General features: G+C 36.0%; 1 protein-coding gene across 1 annotated transcript in view; it reads right to left on the bottom strand.

Moving 5' to 3' along the window:
- LOC106086746 (protein Skeletor, isoforms B/C) overlaps positions 1-22,693 on the bottom strand; it is a 48,518-nt gene extending 25,825 nt beyond the window's left edge. The window contains exons 1-2 of the mRNA XM_013251540.2: positions 22,529-22,693; positions 22,187-22,372 (exon numbers count right to left, since the gene is read on the bottom strand). Coding sequence (XP_013106994.1) covers positions 22,187-22,247 — 61 coding nt within the window. The 5' untranslated portion in view covers positions 22,248-22,372; positions 22,529-22,693. The remainder of the gene's footprint in view (positions 1-22,186; positions 22,373-22,528) is intronic.
- Positions 22,694-27,312: the final 4,619 nt, after the last annotated feature.

The following is a 27,312-nucleotide window of genomic DNA, read 5'->3' as shown; positions in this document are numbered from 1 at the left end:
CTATATGATAGCTATCTCCAAATATGATTCACTTTCGCCCCTTCAAGAACTTAACATGCGTATAGAAAAGATACGCTTCTGTGCCCAATTTCAGGTCAATAACTCAAGTTTTGAAGCCAATAGCCAGACTGACAGCCACACGGACATCGGTCCATCGTCTTAGAATGTTACGACGATTAAGAATATACATACTTTAAAGGTTCGGAAATGGGATGTAAATGGGACCTTCCATGAATATACTCACAAATGAATATACTCCCTATCCTCTGACCTTAAGAGTAAAATTCAATGATTATCTATGTCTTCTTATTTGCAAAGGTGGAACAGAAATAGCAATTTTTTCGCATTTGGTTGATTTTTTTTTTCAAACTCTTAAGAATTGATAATTGACTGGGTAACTTGTCGAAACTCCGTTACTGAGGAAGGGTGTGGCAGACCAGAAACTGCAGTCCAACGAGTCATTCGACCACTTTTTGGAAAACATTTTGATTGAAATCCAAATGGTGATATAATTAATAAATAAAATCAAACACGGTTGCCAACTAATAAATAAGTTGGGCAACCATTGGTTTGGTACTTATTCCTGCGACAACTGTCAACCAAAAACAATTGATCTTGAACGCACATAGGCAAAGAGCTATGAAAAAGGTAGATCAATAAAACAAAAAACGAACAACTCTTAATTTTATTTACGTAAAATTCTAAGACGATTTAACGATGTCCGTGTGTTTATCCGCCTGGCCGTCTGTCTACAGCCTTCAAAAATTGAGATATTGAGCTGAAATTTGGCACAGATACGTCTTTTTGATGCACGCTGGTTAAGTTCTTGAACGGCGAAATCGGACCATATTACGAAATAGCTGCTGTATACCCCGATCTGCCGATAAAGGGTCTAATGCCCATAAATGCTTTATTTTCTATCTAATTTTGCTGAAATTTGAAACAGTGAGTAGTTTAAGGCCTCTCGACATCTGACCCATGGTGCAGATCGGAATATATTTAGAAATAGCTGCCATATCGACCACTCTGCCGATAAAGGGTCTGAAGTCCATAAAATCATTATTTATTATCCGATTTCGCTGAAATTTGAAACAATGGTTAATTCAAGCCTCCCGATATCTGACCTTAATATGGTTCAGATCTAAATATAGCTGCCATTAGACAGATTACCCGCTTAAGGGTCCAAAAAACCTTTATTTTTTAAACCGATTTCGCTTAAATTTTAAACGGTAATTAGTTTTAGGCCTCCCAACATCTGGCCTAAATATGGATTAAATTGGACTATATTTAGATATAGTTACCATATAGACCGATCTCCAAATAAAGGGTCTGAAGCCCATAAAAGCATTTTTTAACAGATTTCGCTGACATTTGAAACAGTGAGCTTAAGGCCTCCCAACATAGGACCCACATATGGTTCAGATCGGATTATATTTAGATATAGATGCCATATAGACCGATCTGCCGATAAAGGGTCTGAGGCCCAAAAAAGCTTTATTTTTTAACCGATTTCCCTGAAATTTGAAATAGTGAGTTGTTTTGAGCCCGCCGATATCCGGGCTTAATATGGTTGAGGTCGGACTATATTTAGATATAGCTGCCATATAGACCGGTCTACCGAAAAAGGATCTGGAGTCCATAAAAGCTTTATTTTTTATCCGATTTCGCTGAAATTTGAAGCAGTATTTTTAGGTCTCTCGACATCCGTTCCAAATATCGTTTGGATCGGACTATATTTCAATACAGCTGCCATACAGACCGAGGCGCAGAGGTTAGCATGTCCGCCTATGACGCTGAACGACTGGGTTCGAATCCTGGCGAGACCATCAGAAAAAATTTTCAGCGGTGGTTTTCCCCTCCTAATGCTGGCAACATTTGTGAGGTACTATGCCATGTAAAACTTCTCTCCAAAGAGGTGTCGCACTGCGGCACTCCGTTCGGACTTGGCTATAAAAAGGAGGCCCCTTATCATTGAGCTTAAACTTGAATCGGACTGCACTCATTGATATGTGAGAAGTTTGCCCCTGTTCCTTTGTGGAATGTTCTTGGGCAAAGTTTGTATTTACAGACCGATCTCCTGATAAAGAGTATGAAGCTCATAAAAGCTTTATTTTAATCCGATTTCACTGAAATTGTAAACAGTAGGCAGTTTTAGGCCACCCCCCATCTGAACCAAATATGGTAAAGATCGGACTGTATTTAGATATTGTTGTCATATAGACCGATATGACGATTAAGGGTCTGAAGCTCATAAAGGCTTTATTTATTACCCGACTTTGTTGAAATTTGAAATACAATATTCAACAATGACTTATATTTATTAGACCACTCAATATCCGTGCCAAATTTGGGTGGATAAGTTTTCCAATTTTTACCGGATTGTGACGAAAGGGGGTTTACCTATATACCCGAAGTGGTGGGTATCCAAAGTTCGGCCCGGCCGAACTTAATGCCTTTTTACTTGTTTTTTTTTTAATCTATTCTTCATTCATGTTTTATACTATTTATGTATTATTTTTTTCATACTTACATTAAATTTCTTATATTATCTCATCTTCTTTATTTAATTTTTAATATTCTGTTTTATGGTACTCTACATAGATAATTGTTTAATAATTATATTAATTTATATTATGACAAAAACCGACATGTAAAGAAAACCAACTCGGCACAAAACCCATTTATCATTTAATCATAATCTTTTCACCTATCCATCTTATATTCACAGAAAACATTATTTTTGCTAATGAAAATTACTCATGTTTTGCACATGCCATTTTTTGTATATTTTTTTTGTTTTTTGTCTTATTGTTTGCTAAAAACTATCATAGATTATTTTAATTAATTTCTTTGGGAATTTCCCGTGCAAAAGGTTATTAGCCCAAAGAAGATATTAATTCTTAAATGACTTCTTAGGGAACAAATGAATTCTAATCGTATTCGATTTGTCTTTAAAGGATGAGGTGAATATAAGACTGATGATGTTATGGAGCGTGGACAGAAAGCCATCAAATAAATGATTTTTTTCCTACAGTGTTTTAGGCTTGTATTTTACTTTCAATGCTTGAGGCGATAATAGTTTTTTGCGAGTTCGAATGGGACCTGCACCAACGAAAAGTTAAAAACCACAGAGATTGTTAGGTAATCTTATATATAAAATTCTATTTGTGTTCGTTTGTTTGTTCCGTATAAACTCAAAAACGGCGACCCGATTAATTTTAGGGTAAGGGGGCGGACCCAAAAGTACTACCCAAAAATAAAAGTGAAGTGCTCGGGACAATATGGGATTCAAATAAAAGGTATTCAAGAATAAAGTAGGAATTTCATAATAAAAGTTGGGTCTAAGTACCTGGGGGGCCGCCCCAGCCTCAAAACCCCTTACAATAGGTTCATTGGACGAGCATAACAATATGGGACCCAAATGAAAGGTATTAGTGAGTAGATTACGAATATGGTCAGGAAGAAGAAATATGCTTTATAATTTTTTGATATCGAAAGGGGGCTGACCCTCCCCGTTACCACAAAAATACCACCCAACATCACAAGTGAACCGATAAAGACAATACGGATATCAAACGAAAGGAATTGAAGAGTAGAATACGAATATGGTATTTAAAATTGGGTCCAAGTACCCAGGAAGTCGCTCTAACTAAATGGTCGTCCATATCAATATGGGGCTTAAATAAAAGGTATTCGGCAGTAGACTGCGAATCTGGCATACAAAATCAGATCGAAGTGTAGGGGGTCACCCCACCCCCTAAAAACTCCCCAAATGGGCATATGACCCATCATGACTATATGAAAATCGGTTTGTTTGTTTGTTTCATAGAATCAAAAAAGGAAACATAGGTTATATAATTTTTAGATATTGGATGGTGGCTGACCCTTCCCCTTACACCAAAAACGACACCCAAAATCAAAAGAGGACTAATTGGCACAATATGGGTATAAAATGAAAATAATTGGAGACTAGAAAATTTATATCATATTAAATTTTGGGTGGTCCACTCATCCCCAAATGGGCATATCAGCCGACAATGGCTATATAGGATTCAAATGAAAGATATTTGGGAGTAGATTAAAAATGTTGCATTAAAATTTGCGTTCAAGTCAAGGTGGCTCTTTTTCTACTAAAAATAAGCCTTTTTTCTCTTAAAAATTACTCAATATGGATATAGGACTCAAATGAAAGGTATTTGAGTGTAGAAAACGAATTTGATATCCAATTTTGGGGGTACGCCTTAAATCACCCCTTACTGAACTTCATTTCCGACTATAGCAATATGGAGATCAAATCAACGGTATTTGGGAGTAAATAACGAATTTGATATCTATTTTCAGGTGCCGCTGGCCTCCCCAGTCCCAAAACACCTTCCAAATGGTTCATACTTACCGACCAAAGTAAAGGGATTTGGGAGTGGACACGAATTCCATATTTTAGTCGAAATGACTCCCCTAAAAAGCTTTTACCCTTATTTCAAAAATACCAGATCTCGGAGGTTGGTTATGCGATTAGTTTGAAATTTTTTGCACTCTAACAATCACCAAAAAAAAAAAAAAAATATGGTTTCAATTGTTGGGGACGCGTACCACGGGGACGGCCCAAAACCCGCCAAATGGATATATAGACCAATCACGACAATATAGAGCCATGTGTTTGGGGGGCCCCCCCACCTTAAAATACCTCCCTATTATATAAAAGCTATTTGGGGTGGAAATTTATTGATTTCCGAAAATTTATATTCATTTTCGAGACAAAGATCCTGGGCTCGACCCCACCTTCAAACACAACTTATTTACCGATCATGCCATTATGGGACTCATACGAAATGTTTCTAAAAGTAGAGTACGAATCTTATTTTACTTTAATAGCCAAGTGACCACCAACGAAATACCCCCTTAACCCAAAATAGTTATCAATACAGTAATATGGGGCTCAAAATAAAGGCATTTGGGAGTAGGGTAAAAATTTGCCAGGAACCAAGCAGGGTCAAACTTTTCATACATCAATGAGTGCTTTCCAATTCAAGTTGAGTTTATCAAAGACAAGGTGCCTTTTTTATAGCCGAGTCCGTACGGTTCAATGAAAATATCAATTTGAGCCATAGAAAATGCCCTTTAACAAACAAAAAGTAAGTATAAGGTAAACTTTAAATTAATTGAAATACATTTAGCATTGAAGCTGATCTTTATTTGATGCCAACTGCTTTATTTCCATATAATTTATTCTACAAGCAATACTTCTTATAAATGGAATTCTAAAAACTTCATCAAAACCTTAAAATTATACCCACATTATCCAAAGGCACACTTTGCGCAGTAATATATGCTGCGCACATTTCTATGCTGCAGTTTAAAAATAGTAACGCCCACTTAAACTGCAAATAAATGCGTACTATTGCAATAAAAATCACACATGAGTCCGTATTCACCTTGGGAATGACAAATTTGCACGACACCTGAATTCAAAATATTGAGATAATTTCCAAAGGTTACAACTTGATAAAGATCTAAAAAAAACCGAAAATTTACAAATGCCGAAAAATAATTTGTTGTTATAACAATGCGGCAAATGGTCACACTTACTTTGGATAGCGCATCGAAACTGGTCATAAAAATGTTGAAGAGGTGCTGAATGATTGATTTCAATTGTTGTACTAAAAATAATATAATTCACTAAATCACATAGCACGTGCCGTTATTGGACCTGTGACCCACAAAAAGGAAGGAGTTTGAGATGGCCAAACTCATAGCTAAATACAAACGAATATGTGATATGAATTTAATATTTTCTTTTCAGAATGCTACTAAATGAATATATACTAGTCCATCCAAGTACCCTCCGCTGTGCCTTCTACAATACACAGAATAAAAATTTACTTATATCTTGACTTCAAATATACTCCACATTGTTGGCATACACAACCTGCCAATACATTTCGGTTGAATGCAGTGCATATATAAAAAAGTTAAGATTGTGCAGCCGTACTTAGCCAAAAATGTTTTTTTTTATTTTCCTTTATTTATAGGATTTGTACTCTTCTTTAATGTATGCCCCATATTATTATTGCCGGGTTATATGGCCGCTTGGTGGGAATTGAAGGAGGGGCGAGCGCTACAAATTTGATTTTATACAGTCATTTCATGTGCTCTACTTACGATTTAGAGCTTTAACATGTGGACGGAACAAATTTGTACCCTACTGCCATATACCCTTCATTGGAATATCATATTGCCATTATTGGGCTACGTGTCAACTTAGGTATAAGGCGGACTTTCGGACTTGCTACTCTTAATTTAGACCTAGCTTTTGTTTAATCGGCAACATGCCCTTTCGAGCAGGCCCTTGAGATGGTTGGCCCAAAATTTTGATGTGAAACTCCTACTCTGTTCTCAAATACCTTGAATTTGAGGCCCATACTCGTATTGTCATAGTAATGTTACATGCCCGTTGGTGCCTTTTGGGATGATTCTTTTTGAAAGTTGAATCTATATTTCAAAGTAAAGTTGGTACTGTACTTGTAAAACCCTCGATGTCAGGAAGGAAAAAGAATGATCCCAAAAACACGTTACATTATATTTTTATGTCAGATTCGATGTGCCTTCCATTCGAGACCTCATATTACCATATTGAAACATGGAAATCGAATTCTTTGAAAATTCAAAAATATAAATATTTGCGTTAAAAAAGCGTAAACAGAAATGGAATTGGGTCGGCTATGCCTTAAGAAAACAAAGGGAATCCAAAGCACCTGCTTTGGATCATCATGACTGGCACGTTTACTTTCGAACGATATTTAGACATACTCCTATTAAACCGACCTTTCGATATGAATCACCTTCTTGAGTCCCTTAAGGTCGCAATTGTTAAAAAATTTCTTTGAAAGTTTGAATGATGACTCCCATAACGACAAACAACATCCATGCTATATATAGGCCGAATCAATCAATAACCTAATAACCCGATTTTTCAATTGTTCGAATAAACTTCATTAGCCTTTCGAGGGAACCACACGATAGGTACGTCTATTAGGCTGAGCTAAGAAAACACAATGGCAATCTGAACAAGTAAAAACGTGCTCGATGTTCAGTTCGGCAGGGCCGAATCTTATATACCCTCCACCATGGATCGCTTTTATTACGTTTTTTTACACAATTGGAGCTATATCAAGTTATGGTCCGATTCTAACATTACTTGGTTTGAATGTTGGAGACCATAGTAGAAGTCCTTTTCATTTAAAAAATTAATTCATTCAATCATATTTTTAATTAAAATTTCTGCCATTTATTTGATTCATTTAATTCTTTTATTGAATTCAAAAATTTTTTCAATCATAATCGTGATTGACAATTTTGTAATCTTCAATTAAAAAATTCATTGATTCAATAATTTTTTAAACAAATTCAAATTCAATAAGAGGCAATTTTTCAAAATTTAAATAATTTTTTGTAATGGTTTAATTACAAAACTAATTGATAATTTGAAAATTTTCAATCAAATTTTTTAATAAATACTTTTTCAAAAACGGTGATTGACATTATCGTTTTCGTGCTTGGAACAGTTTCAATTAAAAATTTGTTGGACCAATTAATTTCGTGATTGAAACCGATTTTTATTTCTTTCTGTGTAGGGGCTCAAGAAGTAAAATCGGGAGATCGGTTTATATGGGATCTACATCAGGCTACAGGTCGATTTAGATCATACTTGGAAAGCAGTTGCAAATCAGAAACTTCATGCTAAATTGCAGACAACTCGGATAAGAAGTGCACCCTGTAGAGGCTCAAGAAGTCAAAATCCGATATTTGTTTATATGGCAGCTATACCAAAACATGGGCCGATTTGGTTCATTTACGATCGCAACTGACTTGCACTAATATGAAGTATTTGTGCAAAATTTCAAGTACCTAGCTTTACTCCATCGAAAGTTAGCATGATTTCGACAGACGGACAGACATGACACGACTTATAGTATCAAGACGATCACGAATATATATATTTTTTTGGGTCTCAGATCAATATTTGGATGTGTTACAAACGAAATGACGAAATTAGTATGTCTCCACCCTATGGTGGAGGGTATAAAAATATATGTTACGTTAGTTTGAAAAGAGTGTACGAATGTTAATCCGCCTCATGGCACTATGGACATACATCTTAGTCAGTAATCGGCTTGTTGTTACTAAAAAGGAACCTCCAAACAAAAAAAAACAAATCTAGATTAGGAATTCGTTGCTACTAAGAAATCCTTAATTGTCATTCATACCAAGCCCCTAAGTCGATTCATGTCTGGTAATATATCCCCACTAAGTGCCGATGTCTGTTAACAGCAAAAGCCGGGCAATGACATAGGAAATGTTCCAGTTTCATCATCTTACCCACATACCCTACACATACCTACACTTGCCACACCGATAGTACATAAATGAGCTCGTAGTTCTATGTGTTCCGTTATGATACCGAAAGCTATACTGACCTCCTTCTTACTTCCTTTCAGTAAAAGCCTCGTCTTCTCACGATCCGGATCTCCCCTATCTCGTCCTACCGAACGTTTTGCTGTATGCCGCTGTGCGACACCTCTTTGGGGAGAAGTTTTTACATGGTATAGTACCTCAAAAATTTTGTCAGCAATAGGAGGGCATAACCACCAAATTTTTTTCTGATTTTTTCGCCAGGACCGTATTATGGTCAAGCCAGGACCGTATTATGGTCAAGCAGTCGAGACATATCTCATTCCCTGGGTTTTCAATGTAGACCCCAGTCCCACTCTGTCCTCTAGCTTTGACCTTTCCGTGTTGTATGATCTTCTAAATGCCAACAAGACCACGCTTTTGCTATACGTTTTTTATTTCACTTTTTTCATCCATACAAATCAACCTGCCCTAATATATATTCAGCAAAATTTCTCATTGCCAAATTACCAGGAATGTAAGATCATTCAAAAACTAATAACTACTTATTTTTAGACATCGTTTCTAATTACTGTTACATGGCGATGTTCTGAAAGGAAAGTCCTTCCGCACAAGCATACCAATAGTTCAAAAATAAGTACTTATGCCTAAGCATACAAGTTGTCAAAAAATAATGACATGTTATCTTAGTTGAACGTTGTTAAAAAATAACTACCAAGACTCAAACAAGTTCGCGCCCTTCCCTAACCACGTCGTTCTCAATGTTCAGTTTCTTTGAAGAATACACATTTTATATGAATAATTCAAATTATAAATGAAATTAAAACTTTACATCCATCACAGCCGAGAGTTAAACCAAGAACCTTGTGTATTCAAAGCAGACGCTCTACGTATTTTTCCAAATTTGTACCTTGCATCCCTTTGTTGACTACAAAACCGCTTTCGGTACTCCTATACGTTCAAAGGTATTTCAAGTCATGTCTGAATTTGGTATCCCACGTTACTCAGTATGAATAGCGAACAAGGTTTTAGACAAGGAGGAGCCTATAGTGTTATCTCTTTAATATCCTGCTGGAGAAGATTGTACGAGCTGAAGATGTGAACAGTTATGGCACACTACTCACAAGACAACAAATACTACTCGCCTATGCCGGCGATATCGATATCTTAGGTCGCTCACCAGAAGTAGTTACTGCAGCCTTTGAAAGAATGGAAAGAGAATTGTTGAAAATGGGTCTGGCAGTAAATGTAAATAAGACAAAATGGATGATTTCAACTCCCAAAACGCCTTGTACAGCAGATAAAGAAAATGGAGAAAGTTGGGAACGACAACTTTGACATAGTTCGCAACTTTATCTACCTCGACACTGCCGTAACCAAAAGGAATGACATCAGTGTTGAAATAAAGCAAAGAATATTACTGACAAATAGATGCTGGAGCACCTCTCCACAGACGAAGATTACACTATACAAGACACAGATACTACCCGTGTACTACCCGTACTCGTGAAAACAGAAGGGGCAGTTCTTGGAGTGTTTGAGAGAAAGATTCTTTGTAAAATATATGGGCCAGTTTGCGTTAATGGAGAATATAGGCGTCGTATGAGCCACGAGCTATATGACGACGACGGCATATTTACACGTATCAAAATACAACCTAACGTTGGTTAGGTCATGTTGTGAGAATGAATTAAGAAGCTCCAGCAAAGAAGACTTTTGAAGCCAAACATGGTGGTACACGCAAACCAGGACGACCAAAAGTCCGATGGAAAGATCGAGTGGTAGGAGACACGTCGAAACTTGGCGTCATAGATTTTAGATTGAGGGCAGAAGATCGAGGCGCATGGAACGTTTTTGACTACATTTTAAAGACAGTGCATAAATATAAGTTATAGAAGAAACTTTGATCACAAACTCTCTAAAATTATTGAGAAAAAAACTTAAATGATTCACAACAAATACATTAATTTTGCACTTTAATTGAAGACAAACAAATACTTATTTTGTTTTTTTTTTTAATAAAAGCAATAAATTTTCACCGTTATTGGTTTTAAGTGTGTTATTTAAAATTAAACAAAGTGTTTTACTTCTCTTTACATTTGAGGTGACAGAAAGTCTATGTTAATATTAACATTCGAACACGCATTTATTCCTCCACACACTAAAACACAACAAATACAAGTTCGCCGGTTTAAAAAAAAATCAGATTATTTAAATGTCAACGTGGCTACTGAATGTCGTTGCCATAAACCAAAGATCAATGTTCCAATTTGTTATTACGATTTTGTTTATTGATTTTCTTGTTTTAAGTCGGTTTTTTATTTTAATTTTGTAGGTCAATCTCAGCAGACATAACGGCATGCAGAAATAAAGATATGTTGGATGAATATTTTATGTCCACCTTTATCACTAAGCATACATATATTAATAAAATACACCAAACCGCTTTTATAGACGAATGCATAAATTATTAAAAAAAAAAGAAAAAGAAGTTAGTTTGGTATTTAATTTGCATAGGAACAACCCAAAGTGATTAATTTTTAAAATGTTGGGTTTTAACTTTGTTTTCTTTAATATTCTATATATTTCTAGATTATTTAGTATGACAATTTTAATTAAAGCCACAAAAAATGTTGGTAAATCCCAAAAATTAAACTTAATTTTTAGTTGAAAACGATTTGGCCTTAAAGGGTGTCAAGAGTCTAAATGAAGCAATTGAACATATTTTAAAGCCGCTGTTACACGGCATGAAGTTGTCTTAAAAGGTTTGTCAATTTACATACGACTCATCATTTTTCTATCTCACCAGTATGTAATTTTCGTATGATATAAAAATAATGCGTGAAAATTGTTAAAGTTTTCAAAACTTTTACAATTTGTAAACAATCCACCGTAGGATGGGCGTATACTAATTTCGTCATTCTGTTTGTAACTACTCGAAATATTTGTCTGAGACCCTAAGTATGCGCTAAGTATGATTTAAATCGGTCCATGTTTTGATATAGCTGCCATATACACCGATCTTGGGTCTTGACTTCTTGAGCATCTAGAGTGCGCAATTCTTATCCGATTGGAATGAAATTTTGCATGACGTGTTTTGTTATCATATTCAACAACTGTGCCAAGTATGGTTCAAATCGATCCATAACCTGATATAGCTGTCATATAAACCGATCATGGGTCTTAACTTCTTGCGCCTCTAGAGGGCACAATCCTTATCCGATTTGAATGAATTTTTGCCAAGCATGGTTCATAACCTGATATAGCTGTCATGTAAACAGATCTGGGGACTTGAATTCTTGAGCTTCTAGAGGGCGCAATTCCTATCCGATTTGGCTGAAATTTTCATGACGTATTTTATTCTTACTTTCAACAACTGTTTTAAATAAGGTTCAAATCGGTTCATAACCTGATATAGCTGCCATATAAACCGATCTGGGATCTTGACTTCTTGAGTCTCTAGAGGTTGCAATCATTTTGGCTGAAATTTTGTACGACGGATCCTCTCATGACCATCAACATACGTGAATCGGTCTATAGCCTGATACAGCTCGCATATAAATCGATCTCTCTATTTTACTTCTTGAACCCCCAAAGGACGCAATTCTTATTCGAATTGGCTGACATTTTACACAGGTCTCCAACATATAATTTAATTGTGGTCCAAACCGGGCCATATCTTGATATTGCTCTAATAGCAGAGCAAATCTTTTCTTATATCCTGTTTTGCCTAAGAAGAGATGCCTCGACAAATGCGATCCATGGTGGAGGGTATATAAGATTCGGCCCGGCCAAACTTAGCACGCTTTTACTTGTTAAAACTTTAAAGGTGCTTAAATCACACATTTGAGAAAACAATTTAATTCGGGGTTGCTTTAATTCGGCTGACAACAAAAACAGCTGATTTCATTATTTTTTTGTTAGAAGGAACAAGGCAAGCTCTATTTTTTTTTTGGTAACACACTACATATACAACTGTACATGTGTTGAATTTGTCATAAGACACCTAGATACCGTGTAATGGAAAAGAGAACACCTAGGCACGTCGTTTGGACCGGACTTTAAAAAGGAAGTCACTTATGGATGAAAATTGAGCCCTCTATAGGTCTTCGTTTCGACATCCAATAAATATGCCAAGTATGGTTCAAATCCATTACCTGATATAGCTTACATAGGTAAGGATGCGTTAAAGGGGCCATCCGCCATCCACCTCACTTAGACGTTGTCGTCCATTGTGATATCACAGGAACAGAACAAGGGAGATGCCTTCTAGTTCCTATCGTTGGACCATCCAGATCGCTTTAAAAATTGCAACAATTTGTGAATGTTCACATCCACTTAATCAGATAGGTTCTCAAAGAAATGAGAACCTAAAGTGGAACTCCTTCTGAATGCCAGTGTGGGAAACACACACAGAAGGCGTTCTATGGTCTGTTCTTCTTCGATGTCCTCACAACTTCTGCAAAAGTCTAGCAACCTTCAGTCTCTCAGCATGTATTCCGATTAGACAGTGAGAGATCTGCGATATTCGAGGGCGGTTTCTGTGATAAGAAATACGTTTTCAAGAGATTCAATGGCTGGCTGACTATCTGAGAAGATATTTATGTGGTTATGATATTACATCTTAGCCAAAGAGAAAGCTCCCTAAGCTACACGGCAGTGGCCGCAACAATTTGTTTAGCCATAATGTCCAGAGGCATTAGATGTAGCGTGTAGAGCTTCCTGAAGTATATAGGATGGGTCTGCTGACCCATTTAAGATCTATAGATCCCAGGCCTGCCGTAGTGCATCTTTTGGTAAGTGAGATATAAATAAACTTTCTAACGGTAGAGTTTATGCCTCGTAACTCCACCTCTTCATTATTGAAGTCGGTTTTACATTATTGAAAGCAAGCATGTCCAGAAATGCTATCATTGCATATTCCTTGACTGCGAGAGAACCCTCTATGTAGACGACTAGGTCGTGAAGGGCTGTTTCAGTGGACTTTCCTTTACTATGTGCATGCTGATGCGCCGACAGGTGATCTCTGCCATAAGATATGTTTCTATCAACCTCTCAAGAGTCTTCATCATAAAGGATGACATACTAATAGGGTGAAAATCGTTCGCCTTCGTGTGGTAAGATTTTCCTGCTTTCGGAATGAAAATGACCTTTTTGTCCCTCCATCCCACATATATATATGACATAATGTATAATGCATAATACTAACAGGGTATATCTCCCTAAGCCAAGGAGTCAGTCTATCAGACACAGACGGTGATAAATATTAATGGCTGATGACTTAAAGGAGTCGAAACTTCTTGTCGCCCAAAGGATTTGCAGGTTAGACACAATTTCCCTAATAACCTCCGACGAATGCATACCAGTGACAACCTCTTCTAGCGCCACGTTTTCCGTTTGAGAATTTTCCGGGGAATGTGTACGAATTAGCTGTTTACCTCTTGGCTTGGCACTAGGACATGCTGACACAAGCGAATCATTCAGGGCCTTCGTGATCCGCTTAACCATTTTGTTTATATCTTTCGCAGTTTACACTTTCTTTTCTGGTCGAAGGACCACTTCTGCAGTATTTTCCCCAAGGCTGAAACTAATAAACCGATGAACAGAGAAGCTGTGGTCATCTAACCCTTCCCAGTCGCAAATCCTTGCGCTTATATCTTCCGACACAAAGGTAATATTTACTACCTCCTGTCTGTTCCTGGTAATAGAGTTCGGCAGAAGCGGCTTCAACCAACAACTTATTGCTTGAAGGCGGCTTCTCTGAATCGTGTGTCATATAAAGGGAAGCCAGCTTGTAATGAGACTTATGTATTTTAAGGTTGGCTTCTAATGAATCTTCAGTGCTTAGCGACGGATGGGGAAAAACATTTAGTCTACTCTTTGCATCAAATCCTCTTGCCATCAGGGGACTTTTAGAGCCGATGAAGCGGCCTTACAATGGTGGAGATTTTTCTGCAGAAACCGGACCATAGCCAGGAGTCTGAATTTCCACCACTGTTACGTAAGCATCGTCTTCTGATTACGCCAGGAGTTTTTTCTCCCAAGGTTCGTTAGATCTTGTCGTGATGAGCTTCCGTACGTATCCAGGGGCAGGTGAGAAAGCAGTGTAACCACTCTTCCTCAGGACACTGAACACTTGCGGGGTAGACGATTCCACCTTAGACGCTGGTTGAAAGATTGCGATTATATTCCCTTCGTCTTCCAAGTATCGTTCCAGTATCTGAGGGAATCCTTGGCATACAAGCGGCGTTGGTCGACTAAATCCAGTACTGTGCTTGGCCAGATTTCATAAAACTTTTTTAGCGCACAACGATGCATTTTAATTGAGCGTTGATCCCCGAAGGCAATTAGTCTGTATCGGCCTAGATACCAACCTGCATCGTCACAAACTGGAGGAGACCAGGAAATTCCGGAAGGACATCGGAGTATGCTGATGGTGGTCCATTGACTATCCCACTCCAATTATTCCCAGGTATGCAGCCTTGTTATTCTCCCTTTTCGACAACTGCCATCACTAAATTGTCCCTAGCGATATTAGCAAAGGTACTTGGACCTATCTTTTTATTGATCTTTCGATTTGAACTCTGAAGAGTGCAATTGAGTATCTGATATGGATACTTCTAACAGCCATGAAATGGGCAGTCCACATCGGTCATAGCTTGATAGAGCTCCTTTATATTTGAAAAAGTCATTTAAAGAACTTTTTCCATACCATCCATGTTGGAGGTAAAATATTTTACTTGATTTTTCAATAATTTTCAAGGTTGGTTTAAAATTTGTTAAATTTATTTATTATTCAATAACTTTAATATTTTATTTCTCAAGCCAAACTTTGTATACGATGACCCTAAATGAATTAGCACACTTAATATATATCAATATATAGAAAATTTAATGTGTCAAATACAATTTTGTATCGTTACTAATTAATAATTTGCTATTTCATTTAACAAATGAATGTTGATGTATCAACACTCATTTATTTCACAATTAATCATTTTACAAGAAATGAGTTCGTGGAATAATTCCTTTCCCATTCACGTGTGTTCTCAACCATGTTCATTTAAATTCTTGATAATTGAAAGTAAGTTTATTTTGTTGAATGGTCTAAATGAACATGCAAAATGTATGTAAATATTATTAATTATATAGTTTTTTTTATTTTAACTTGTCATTTAAATGTTATTATTAATCTTATGAAAATCGTGACTTGTTAAGTTTTACCTAAATGAGTTTTGTTTGAGGAGAGAAACGTGTTTCCTCAAACAAAATTGATTAAAAGTATGAAAAATCAAATTGAATATGATTATGTGTGATGAGATGGTTGATGATACAAAATTAAAGACAAGGAGAGAATAGTTTAACAAGGCCAACATACAACATCAAATAAATGCTAATAATTGGAAAGAAAAAAAAATTCAATATTTGGAAATTTTTCCACGACTCCACGGCATGCCCAAAAGCTACACATTTTTTAAGAGAATAAAGCTGTCTGTCCTTCTATTATTACCACTCTATATTCTTCAACAAGAAAGCGTTAAACTCGGCTGCACCATATATACCCTCCATATATGCGTATACATGAATGTGCATATCACATACATCCATACACAATTCTTGAAAACAGTTGCATATTTTGGTACTTTAATCGATTATTCAGCCATGAAATCGGATTTGCTTGGGACTTAAAAATAAATCCTACAAAAATTGCATTTATTTTTGTATGGTAAAACTTGCAAATAAAAAAACACACGATTTAGCAGTTAAATCTCCAAAAAGTCAGAAATCCGGCTATAGTATCCAAGTAAACGTACTTTTAGAGGCCATAAAAACCAATGCCACGTTTAAAATTTCAGCTAAATCGGATAATAATTGCGCCCTCTAGGGAGTAAAGAGGCCAAATTTGATCGTTTTATGTGGAATCTATATCAGGTCATGGACCAATTTTTACCATAGTTGGTATGGCTCTTGGAACGCATAGCAAAACTTTTAGTACAAAATTTTAGTCAAATCGGATGTTAATTTCACCTTCGTAAGGTTCAAGAAATCTTAGCAAAGCTTTATACAGGTTATTGATCGTTTAGGACCATACTTGGCGTAGTTGTTAGAAGACGAAATAAATATAAGTAAAAAGGTATTAAGTTCGGCCGGGCCGAACTTTGGATACCCATCACCTCGGGTATATATGTAAACACCCTTTCGTCACAATCCGATCAAAATTCGGCACGGACATTGAGTGGTCTTATAAATATAAGTCACTGTTGAATTTTGTATTTCAAATTTCAACAAAAACGGGTAATAAATAAAGCTTTTATGAGCTTCAGACCCTTAACCAGCATAGACCCTTAACCGGCATATCGGTCTATATGACAGCTATATCTAAATCAATCCTATTTGTATTTTTGTAAATTTCAGTGAAATTGGATAAAATATAATGCTTTTATGGGCTTCAGACCCTTTATCGGCAAATCGGTCTATGGGGCAGCTATATCTAAATATAGTCCGATCAAAACTATATTTGGGGCGGATATTGGGAGACCTAAAACTATCAACTGTTTCAAATTTCAGCGAAATCGGATAAAAAATAGGGATTTTAGGAGCTTCAGACCCTTTATCGACAGATCGTTCTATGGGGCAGCTATATATAAATATAGTCCGATCTGAACCATATTTGGATCAGATGTTGGGTAGCCTAAAACTACTCACTGTTTGAAATTTCTGCATAATCTTATAAAAAATAAAGCTTTTATGGGTTTCAGAACCTTTATCGGCATATCGGTCTATATGGCAGCTATATCTAAACATAGTCCGATCTGAACCATACTTATCAGATATCGGTAGGCTTAAAATAACCCACTGTTTCAAATTTCAGCGAAATTGGGCAATAAATAAAGCTTTTATGGGCTGCAGAACCCTTAGCGGTAGATCGGTCTATATGACAGCTATATCTAACCATATTTGGGTCAGATTTCGGGAGGCCTTAAACTACTCACTGTTTCAAATTTCAGCAAAATCGGAAGTAAAATGAAGGCCCTTTATCTGAAAATCGGTCTATAAAGCAGCTATATCCAAATATAGTCCGATTTGGCCCGTTCAAGAACTTAACCAGCGTGCAAAGACGTATATGTGCCAAATATCAGCTTAATATCTCAATTTTTGAAGCCTGTAAAGTGATTAAAACAGTCGGACGGACAGACACGTGGACATCGTTAAATCGTCTTAGAATTATACGACGATCCGAAATATATATACTTTGGAGGTTCGAAAATTGATATTTCGATGTGTTGTAAACGGAATGACTAAATTAATATACCTCCTATCCTATGGTGGTGGGTATAAAAATCGGATAAGAGTAACGCCCTCTAGAGGTTCAAGAAGTCAAGATCAGAAATCGGATTGAATGGCACGTATATCTGAACATGAACCGATATGGCCCATTTACAGTTAAAATCGACCTAAACTAATAGGAAATATTGGAACAAAATTTTAAGCAAGATCAAGATGATCAAGGATAAATATATATAAGGTATATGGATTTTTATATATAGGTCGGATCTAAAATCAATATTTCGATGTGTAACAAACGGAATAACAAAATTTATACAACCCCATCCTATGTTCGAAGGTACCCCCAGAAAAAGTTCGAAGATGAATTATAGAAAACTTTATTGGGATAATAACCCGATCTACAGACTTGAATTTCTAGTTCCTTTTTATCTGAATACCATGAAATTTTAATCTGTGATTAATATTCGACCATTTACATGTTTTGTGTCAAGCATGGTCCACATCGGTCCCTGTTGTAAAGGCTTCGTATGAATTCAATTCCTTGTTTGCTTTTGGCAACATGGAAACCTAGCCAATGTTAGCTTCAACCATGGACGCCTTACCCTCGATTGCATTATCCGGATTTGAAGACATTTCATATCTTGAATATTTAAAGCATTAATATACCGTAGCATTTTTTTAATTTTTTAACAAAAAATAACTGTCTTTCCTCACCCTTACCCCAATTTTCAAAAACACCATTATTCGGGATGGGGCGAATCAAGCGAAATTTTGTTTGCACTCTTATAGTAATATAAAACAAATATTTCCATTTGGTTTTAAATCAAAATATTTTTATCCAAATTTCAGGAGGACCACCTAGGGCGGATTTAGGGGTGGGCGGGCCCCTAAAACCGGCTAAATAGATGTATAGACTAACCGTGAAAATATCAGACATCCAATTCAGGCAAAGTGCATGGCGTTCGGTCCCATTCCCAAAAAACTCCCCACATTGGATATATTTACCGTCCATGGCAATATGGGACTTAAATGAAAGCTCTTTGGAAGTAGATTACGAATATTAATTCATGTTTGAGACTATGCATCTGACGGTTCACCAACTCCCAAAGCACCCTTAAACTCGACTTATTTATTGGTCACGGTAATAAGGGGCTCAAATAAAAGCTATTTGAGAATGGCCAGAATTTTCCCGTATACAACATTTCTATGGATATCCTCTAAAGACAAAATTTTTTTTTAAAAATTTCTCCGAACATTTTTTTAAGAAATAAAATTGCAATTAAACTCACTGGCGACAACATTTCTAAAAAAAATCTAGAGGCAAATTTTAGTAAAATTTCCGCTAAAAAAATATTCCCAATATCTTAAAAAAATTTTCTAGAGACAAGTTTTCATAAATTTCGCGTCAAAGACAGTTTTTTTCCGAATTAGAAAAAATCAATAATTTTTTCTAATTCAGAAAAAGACAAAATTTTAAGGAAAATATCTGTAAAGATAAAATTTCATTTCAATTTCTTTGAAACAAAATTTGGATGAAATTTTCTCTGAGAAGACAAAATTTTGATGACATTTTTTCTAAAGACCAAATGGCATTAAAATTTTTTCTTAAGACAAAATGGCAATGAAATTTTTTCTTAAGACAAAATGGCATTGAAATTTTTAATAACATTTTCTTTAATACTATTTATAAGTAACTTCCTTTTTAAAGACAAAATTTTATTGAAATTCTCTTACCACTGAAGGACAGGGTTGTATTTCCTTTGCTATTCCGTTTGCAACGCATTGAAATGTATATTTGACCATATCAGGTAAATATAAATCCGCGGTCGTTGTAAAATATTGTAAGACATTCCCGCCATGTTATTCTCTCGGTCCTTATTACTAAAGATATTCAGAAGAAACTAAGAACAGATATTTTTACCATTGGCAAGTAAACTTCTAGGAGGCCACCGTAGCGCATGACGGTGAATGCCTGGGCTCAAATTCTGGCGAGATCATAAAAAAAAATGTTACCCCCTCCTTATGCTGGCAACATTTGCCATGTAAAACTTCTATTCAAAGAGGTGTCGCACCGCGGCACGCCGTTCGGAATCGGCTATAAAAAAGGAGGCCCCTTATCATTGAGCTTAAACTTGAATCGGACTGCACTCATAGATATGTGAGAAGTTTTCCCCTGTTCCTTAGTGGAATGTTCATGGGAAAAATTTGCATTTGCAGGTAAACTTCTAAGACCATCGAAGACCAATCTGCCGGTAAATGGTTTTGAGCCTACAAAAAGCGAATTTATTATCCGATTTAGACAAAGATTGAACCATTTTTTGTATAAAGCTGTCGCCCATAAAAGTCGTATTTATTATTCGATTGGGTTAAAATTTGGAATTGCGTTAGCCTTTACGACATCAGTGGCGAGTATGGTCAATAACCGTTCACATTTGGATATAGCTGTCATATAGACCGATCTTCCAATTTACGCTCTTGGGCACATCCGCCCGGTCTATAAAATGTGTATTTATACCACATATCAACGGAAGATGAGTTGTTGTTGACTACTGGATACCATGGCCGAAGATAATTAATTTTTAGTTGTTTTGCGCTATATGTGCCTCTGAGATAGTAAAGTTTTTAAGGCATTTGTCAAGTTCGTGTCTTAAGTCTTTTGTTTTTCGCTTCAATGACCTTTTTTAAAGACAAACTACTAATAAAAGTTTTTTACTTATTTACTTCTTACTTTGCGCGTAAGAAAGGCAAAAAATTTCAATAAAAACAGCTCAAAAAAATTCAATAAAAAAATTTCTAAAGGCAAAATTATAATGAAACAATTCAAAATTTGGATTGTATTTATAATGAAATGTTTCTTTAGAAATTGAATATTTTTGAAATTTTATACCCCCCATCGTGGGATGGGGGCATACTAATTTTGTCACTCCGTTCATAACACATCGCAATATTGATCTGAGACCCAACACTGTATATATATTAGAGCGGATGAAAACAAAATTAAAAATCGTATAGCAATATCGTAAACTACATACAATTCTAAGAAGTTTCTCCGCAGAAACCATGTATCTATAATAAAATCCTAATTCGCGCCTCTCGACTTCAAAATTTTTTCCTGTTCTCTCGATATTCGATATTCTTGTAATAAAGATACGGGTCGCATTCGTCTTTGATTGTTTGTTGCTTTGTTCTTTAAAATTCCGAAAATTTCGAAACTTTAGTTTAAAATTTTTTGCATTTTGCATTCATATAAAAAAAAAAAAATAATTTATTATATCGTAAATTAACTCAAGGTCAGCAGCAAAAATCAAAGATTACAATCAGAATAAAAATAACCCAACCTTATATGGGTGAAGTCTATTAAATTTTATCATAACCATTAAGACTTAAAGATATCTGACAAACCCCATCCCTCTGCACATTACAAATCTATTATCACTAATCTATTATTAATTGGACAGCACTGTAACACTGTATATTAGCACAACAAAAACTACCCGCATAGACCCTTCAGGCTATCTGACTGATTATAATATATTTAAAAAAATGCAAGAAATTGGACCACCCATTACAAGCACAACAACCATACAGCATTATTAATGCTATCCAGCAACTGTAACCGACTACATCACACATAAACTCGACACTGAATTAATTTTTAATCACACAAAGGAAAGGTCAACAATCGAAAATGGTTTTTTTCTAAAGATGTCTCTATTTTGATATAACTCGGCCAGATATATCACATACAACAAATACAAGAGAAAAAAATTCGGAAAAGGTCAATAAAACAGCACAGCATGAAAGAAAAATGCCAGATAGCAGTCATCATCATCATCATCATCAAGCAACAAACCCAACAGCAGCAGCTATGGCAATAGCATAACCGTAAGCAAAAATAAACAAAATTAGATGCACAATAAACAGAAGGTCTCTTCAAAATTGTATCAAGGAAAATTAATTCAAACTTGAATGATAATGACGATAAAGACATAAATTAATTTGAATTTTGAATTCAGTAAACACACAAAATACAAAAAACAAAAAATCAATGAGAAAAAAATAGCAGTAGTCCCAGCAGCCACCAGCAACAGCAGTTGTAGTTGAGGGGGAGAAGAAAGAAGAAAAAAACTACATAAATAAAACAGAAACGGTTGCCGACATAATCGAGGTTACTTTGTAAGGCAGCAGCATACAAAGTTCGTGTCTTAAGTCTTTTGTTTCGGTTAGCCCCACAATAAAACAAACAAAAACCACTCTATTCGCCAAATGTGTTGTTTTAAGCACAATAATACATATTTTATGTATTTTATCTTTCATTGTTAATGCTGTTGTTTTTATTGCCTTGTGGGAGTCTACACTCACTACACTACATTTGCACTACATTTGCCTCTGGGGCTTTACAGTTTGAAAGGCACACAGCAAGTTTGTGTCTTAAGTCTTTTGTTTTTTTTTCTTTTTCCTTAACTGACTATTTTTTCTCAATACTTACAACTTAAACAAATTAATCCAAATGCATATAGCATTTTGGGAGTTATCAGCGGATGCAGCATTTTTGCCACAAATTTGGATTGTATTTTTGTAAGGGGGGGTGGGTAGGTTGATAGGTGGTAGATGGAGTTGTTTCTAGTTTAAGGTCCTTTATGACCGTTATATTTTTATGTTTTTAAAACACAAACTATAAAAAGAAAGAAAAAGAAGAAAAGAAAACAATGTTGGGTATATATAAAAAAAATCACTTTTTTCTTATTATTTTTAAGATTTTATTTCAATTGTAACTATAACTGATTTCATATGCTCGTTGTTTCATGTTTTGCCTTTTTGGCCTTCTTACATTCACTGTTTGGACTATTAAGGATTTGCAACCGTCACAATGAAAAAGAAAAAAAAACCAACACAGACACTTGTACAACAGATAGATGATGACTGTGAACAATTTTGCGTTTTCTCACGAGAGCTCACTTTTTCGTTATCCAACCGATCACTACGAACACCCAAACCGTACTGACAATTTAAATGCCAACTTAATAATAACTTGGCTCTTACAGATGCTGGCTGTTTTGCTGCGAGTTTGCTGCCTGTTTGGCTTTTGCTGCTAGTTGCTTGTTGGCCAGGTTGTTTTGGTTTGTGGGGTTCGCTCGTTTGTTCGAGTTGTCTGGACATCACATATCTATGGCATGTTTGTATGAATGTCTGCAGCTTTGTAGTTTCATTATGATTCTCTAAACTCCATTTCTTCACACAAAACAAAAAGCGAAGCACACACACACACATGTACACAACAACTGACAAACAACTGTTAAAACAATGTTCCATCAGACTGATTATGATTTACCCTCCATTGTTGTAGAATGTTCATCAATGTCATAGTTTGCATATTTTTTTTTTTAGGGTCTCAAAATGACTATGGAAATTTTTTGGAGGGAAATGGCATATGGGATTTTTTTTGAAATGCCAAAAAATTTAATTCACAATTTTACCATTGTATTCTATTGGATTAACAAAATAAATTCCAAGTTTATTTTTTACCAAGTACAAGTAAATAAAGTTAGAGTCAATATATCATAAGCAGAACCATTAATCCATTGGTGACACACCCGTAAAAACCGACAGAACACAACAAATAAGGAAATTTTATTTTATCGTTATTGTTGATGTTGCTGTAGCCTCAGATTTGCTGAGGTAAAGATAACATTTGTTTCTAGTAATAAATTTTATTTCAATTGGTTTTCAAAGAAAATTTCGTAAAAATTTTTCTTTGAGATTTTCCCAATTTCGCAAAAAACGTTGTTTTTAGGAAAAGGGAAAATTTTTGAAATTGAAATTTTAAAGAAAATTTCGTTGAAATTTTGTCTTTATTGAAAATTTTGTTGAAATTTTGACTTTAGAAAAAATTTTGTTGAAACTTTGTCTTTAGAAAAAATTCCATTGAAATTTTGTTCTTAGAGAGAATTTCGTTGAAATTTTGTCTTTAGAAAAAATGTTGTTCACATTTTGTCCTTAGAGAGAATTTCGTTGAAATTTTATCTTTATAGACTATTTCGTTGAAAGTTCATCTCTAGAGAATATTTTATTGAAATTTTGCCTTCAGAGAAAATTTCGTTGAAATGTTGTCTTTAAAGAAAATTTTGTTGAAAGTTTGTCTTTAGAGAAAATTTCGGCGAAATTTTGTCTTTGGAAAAAATCGATTGCAATTTTGTCCTTAAAGAACATTTCGTTAGAATTTTGTGTTGAGAGAAAAATTCGTTACAATTTTGTCTTTAAAGAGCATTCCGTTGAAATTTTTTTCTTCAAAATTTCTTTCTTAAGAGAAAATTTCGCCAAAATTTTGTTTTTTAGAGAAAATTACGTAAAAATTTTGTCTTTTGTTGAAATTTTGTTTTTAGAGAAAATTTTGAGCAGTGCAGCGGCTGAAACCCCACTGCAGCCTTACCACGAGGGAGCTGAAGACGACCCCATCACCGACTGAGTAGATGCCTGTTTACTGGAAGACCAATGATTGAGGCCAATCAGATGATCCTACAGCACAGCGAGACCTTCATATTGCTTAAATACCGAAGCTTTGGACGATGCAAACAAATTTACTGCGATGAGCCAAGTCAACTACCAATTATTCTAAGTTACGTTAGGTTGCAAATGCAAATTTTGCCCATGAACATTTCATTAAAGAGCAGGGTTAAACTTCTCACATATCAATGAGTGCAGTCCGATTCAAGTTTAAGCTCAATGATAGCCAAGTCCAAACGCCACAGTGCTACACCTCTCTAGAGAGAAGTTTTACATGGCATAGTACCTCACAAATGTTGCCAGAATTAGGAAATTTTTTTATAATGCTAATCTCTGCGCTACGGTGTCCAGGTAAGGTTTAAATTCAAAAATATATTGCGTAGAAATTTAATAGCTGTCTGAGAAAATATATACGCCAATCGTAGTTACGAATTTGTATCAGCCATTACATCCTTAATTGCAAGGCTTTCTGCTTGATAGACACTACTGTGCTCGGATAACCCCAAAGACCACCTGGCCATCTAGTTTGGAACCATCCGTTTAGAAGTGCAACTTGCAATATGCAGCTTTTGATACCAGGAATATTGTAATTCCAATCGGTTCTATCAGGAATTTTGGTACAGTACTTTTTATCAAAGAGCGGTGAGTGGTGTTTTTATCAAGGCATACACAGTGTCTGTAGCCGCCATATGACTAAAGAAAAAATTTCCTTATCCTCACAGTAGAGGTCACAGCAATTTGTCTAGTCGCAATGACCATAAGTGGCATTAGATGTAGCTGTGATGCACAAAAAATGCATCCTTTGAGTCCAACTGAGTGGTGGACAGTTGATGGATTTTAGAGGCGCCGTCTACCAGACCACAACACTATATAGCATTATAGGTATGATAACTGTAGTATACAGCCAGTGATTGGCACGCGATTGCAACTCCCAACTCTTGCCAATGGCTTTCTTCCAGATGTATAAGGAAAAAGTTGCCTTTCTTAAACTTTACTGGCGAGAGCTTTCAAAAAACGGAATTTCTCTCCTGTCATGGAGACAGTTTCCATTTTGAGCAAGTTATATCTTCTGCTGAAAATAACCACTTCCGTCTTAGACACATATGCGCTTAGGCCCCATTCATTAGCCCACTTCAATGCCGTGCGTAGGATTTCCTGAAGTATATCTTTAAGAGTGCCAGAAAACATTCCTTTAACCACAATAGCCACGTCATCAGCAAACGCCACTACATCAATACATTTTCCTTCCTTTGGGATGTTTCTCTGTTAACCCATCTTTTTAGGTTTACACAACCCAAGCCAGCCGTAATGCTTCTTTTAGTAAATAAGTTATGGATATACATTCTTACGGTAGTGTTGATGGTTAGAAACTCCATCTTAAATACACCATTGTATACTCCTTGACAGCGGGAGAACCTTCTATTTAGCCGACTAGGTCGTCAAAGGCTGTTTCAGTGGATTTCCCCTTACTATATGCATGCTGTTGCCGGGACAGACCGATCTCCAGTGATCTTTACCCCAAGATATGTTTTTATCAACCTCTCTAGAGTCTTCAGCATAAAAGATGTCGGACTAATAGTACGAAAATATCTTGCCTTCTTATGGTAAGGTTTTCCTGCTATTAGAATGAAAATTACCTTTGTGTCCCTCCATCCTACAGACATATACGACATGCTGATACAAGCAGAGTATATCTCCCTAAGAAGCCAATCAATCTGATACAGCTTGTAATTCAACTGGTGATACATCATCATTATAATCATAATACATCAACAGTGCCTAGCAACTTAAAGTAGTCGAAACTGTTTACAATTTCGCACAAAAACATCCGGCGAATGCATATCGGTATCATATCAGTAGCATATCAGATATCCTCTTCTGGCGCCACGTTGTCTGTTGGAGAGTTAGGTATATCAACGAGTGGTTCCAGAGTTTTCTCACTAGACATTGTCCATACATTCTCTGACTTCTGAATGTTTCCCTTCGCAATAGGTTTCGAGGATAGGATCTTCCTAAGCCTAGAGACCTCAGATGCATCCTCCACGGAGCTGTGGAATTCCAACCAGGATTTGTTCTGAGCCTTTTCAGCTAACCCCAGTATTTTTTAGACTTCCCAACAGTGTGGTGGCTATCTTTGTGGCTTTCGATCTGTTAAAGAATTTTCTGCAACTCTTCCTTAGACCAACCAGCTCTGGAGTCCACCACAGAGGAAGCTGTTCAAGGCATTTGTAATCCACGTGACTATTATGTCTATATTCTCCTCAGTTTCCACTTCATTTTTAGGTCTAGATGGTATAGTCGTGCAGAATGTGTGCCGAAATTTATCCCAATCCGACTTTCTTCTGTTTAGCCGAGGGACAACATCTGCAGTACCTTCTCGAATGCTGAAACTAATAAAAAGTCACATATCCCTTCGCTGATATTCTCTGAAACAAAGGTATCGCGTACTAATAAGAGGAACAAGAACTGGATCGACACACAGTGGGAGAAAATCGAAAAAATACTAAAAAATATGCTATTTGAGAACGGATAAAGATAAGTCACTGAAATTTGAGATGGTTAAATCTAAGGTGTTATCGAGATTATGTGCAAAGGCCTTAGGTGGTCCATTCCTGCACATCATCAAAATCTAATTGATGAAGTGCAGGAATGGATGGTTTCGATGGAACCCTCCTTCTTGGACAATCGTTACATTAGGTTAAGATAAGCACGGCTAGCGACGAATCCGAAATATGGTGGAAACTAACTGGACAAAATATGGAAGGCTACGGCTTTGGATAGCCCAGACATAGAAAACATTAACAGGAATGCCAATAGGATTACAACATATATAGCGGGGTCTTTCCGGCGTTAGTAGAAAACATAGGAGTAAGAGCAGAGACAAGGCAGGACATATTGATGCTCTTGATGAAGATACTTTTTCACAGGGTAAGAAGGGATATACGGAGACTTCGAAATTTAGAAACAATGAGGTTGTTCAAGCGGGCATCATTGTAGATGTTATTATAGAAAAAGCCTCGAGAAGATTCCAGCAATTTTGGTAACCAATATTTAGTTCTTTTGTAGAAACTCCGGACTCTGAATCATAAACATCTCGATTAGCTCACATTC

Source organism: Stomoxys calcitrans, chromosome 2 (genome assembly GCF_963082655.1).
Source record: "Stomoxys calcitrans chromosome 2, idStoCalc2.1, whole genome shotgun sequence".
NCBI lineage: Eukaryota > Metazoa > Arthropoda > Insecta > Diptera > Muscidae > Stomoxys > Stomoxys calcitrans.
Note: the sequence above shows the minus strand (reverse complement) of the source record. Positions and strands in the feature narration are given on the sequence as shown.